Consider the following 2,500-nt stretch of genomic DNA (forward strand, 5'->3'; position numbering starts at 1 on the left):
GAAGGCTCATTTTCATGTAAGATTGATTTGATGATTGACTGATCTCATGATTGACTGATTGATCTCATGATTGACTGATTGATATCATGAATGACTGATTTATCTCATGACTGATTGATTGATCTCATGATTGACTGATTGATCTCATGACTGATTGATTGATATCATGATTGACTGATTGATTTGATGATTGACTGATTGATTGATTCCATTGTGGTGGTCCTCACCTTTGCCCTTGCGTTTGGGCTTCTTGCTGTCCCACTGCTCCTGGGTGAGTTTGCGTTGGCGGTGGACTCGGTACCAGTAGAACATAGCGATGACTACCACAGCCAGGACCAGTAAGGGTAGCAGGCTGACCAGGATGACTGGTACCACTGGCGACTCGATGGTCGTGCCCACAACTGGAGAACACAGGAGAGAGGGAGGGGAGGCTTAGAATAGAGCAAATGTAGCAAAGGTGATCGGGAATCTTGTAAAGAGGTAGCCCTCGGCCCTTGATGATGATCTCTTGGTCTAATGGTTTAGACTTTGGGTTGGTGAGCAGGAAACCCCAGTTTGATTCCCACTGGTTACACAAGCATGCTGCTATGACTAAACTGACTGCATATATAAGTAAATATAACACATCCTTCGATATCCCTTTTCATCCCTCAGAAACAATGATTGATGTGTAATAATCCAATAATCCAGTTCGTGAGGAAAGTGAAACATAGTAGCCCAGTGTAAACAAGGCCAGGATATCCCACAAATAGAAAAGGGCTGAGCTCTTTGATAAAGTTGTGTTGCATTGTGTTCCACAAATAGAAAAGTCCAAACCCTTTTACTTGGTACAGGATAAAATTCTGCATTATAAAATGTTACAGTTCTTGTGGGAGTCTGGTGACGTTCACGTTGGCCTTTACTCTTAAAAGACACAGTAATAGTAGTGTTTATATCTGAAGACATGAATAGAGTTCAGATATGAATAGAGTTCAGACATGAATAGAGTTCAGATATGAATAGAGTTCAGATATGAATAGAGTTCAGACATGAATAGAGTTCAGACATGAATAGAGTTCAGATATGAATAGAGTTCAGATATGAAAAGAGTTCAGATATGAATAGAGTTCAGATATGAATAGAGTTCAGACATGAATAGAGTTCAGATATCAATAGAGTTCAGATATGAATAGAGTTCAGATATGAATAGAGTTCAGACATGAATAGATTTCAGATATGGATAGAGTTCAGATATGAATAGAGTTCAGATATGAAAAGAGTTCAGACATGAATAGAGTTCAGACATGAATAGAGTTCAGATATGAATAGAGTTCAGATATGAATAGAGTTCAGATATGAATAGAGTTCAGACATGAATAGAGTTCAGATATGAATAGAGTTCAGATATGAATAGAGTTCAGATATGAATAGAGTTCAGACATGAATAGATTTCAGATATGAATAGAGTTCAGATATGAATAGAGTTCAGATATGAATAGAGTTCAGACATGAATAGAGTTCAGACATGAATAGAGTTCAGATATGAATAGAGTTCAGATATGAATAGAGTTCAGATATGAATAGAGTTCAGACATGAATAGAATTCAGACATGAATAGAGTTCAGATATGAATAGAGTTCAGATATGAATAGAGTTCAGATATGAATAGAGTTCAGACATGAATAGAGTTCAGATAGGAATAGAGTTCAGATAGGAATAGAGTTCAGACATGAATAGAGTTCAGACATGAATAGAGTTCAGACATGAATAGAGTTCAGATATGAATAGAGTTAAGATATTAATAGAGTTCAGATATGAATAGAGTTCAGACATGAATAGAGTTCAGATATGAATAGAGTTCAGATATGAATAGAGTTCAGACATGAATAGAGTTCAGACATGAATAGAGTTCAGATATGAATAGAGTTCAGATATGAATAGAGTTCAGATATGAATAGAGTTCAGACATGAATAGAGTTCAGACATGAATAGAGTTCAGATATGAATAGAGTTCAGATATGAATAGAGTTCAGATATGAATAGAGTTCAGATATGAATAGAGTTCAGATATGAATAGAGTTCAGACATGAATAGAGTTCAGACATGAATAGAGTTCAGACATGAATAGAGTTCAGACATGAATAGAGTTCAGATATGAATAGAGTTCAGATATGAATAGAGTTCAGATATGAATAGAGTTCAGATATGAATAGAGTTCAGATATGAATAGAGTTCAGATATGAATAGAGTTCAGACATGAATAGATTTCAGATATGAATAGAGTTCAGACATGAATAGAGTTCAGATATGAATAGAGTTCAGATATGAATAGAGTTCAGACATGAATAGAGTTCAGACATGAATAGAGTTCAGACATGAATAGAGTTCAGATATTAATAGAGTTCAGATATTAATAGAGTTCAGATATGAATAGAGGTTCATATATTAATAGAGTTCAGATATGAATAGAGTTCAGATATGAATAGAGTTCAGATATGAATAGAGTTCAGATATGAATAGA

The 2,500-nt window shown here is 35.2% G+C and overlaps 1 protein-coding gene across 1 annotated transcript in view; it reads right to left on the reverse strand.

Moving 5' to 3' along the window:
• LOC121542581 (TGF-beta receptor type-2) overlaps positions 1-2,500 on the reverse strand; it is a 58,035-nt gene that overhangs the window by 26,571 nt on the left and 28,964 nt on the right. Inside the window, exon 4 of the mRNA XM_041852003.2 lies at positions 228-401. Coding sequence (XP_041707937.1) covers positions 228-401 — 174 coding nt within the window. The remainder of the gene's footprint in view (positions 1-227; positions 402-2,500) is intronic.

This window comes from Coregonus clupeaformis, unplaced genomic scaffold, assembly GCF_020615455.1.
Source record: "Coregonus clupeaformis isolate EN_2021a unplaced genomic scaffold, ASM2061545v1 scaf0486, whole genome shotgun sequence".
Taxonomy (NCBI): Eukaryota; Metazoa; Chordata; class Actinopteri; order Salmoniformes; family Salmonidae; genus Coregonus; species Coregonus clupeaformis.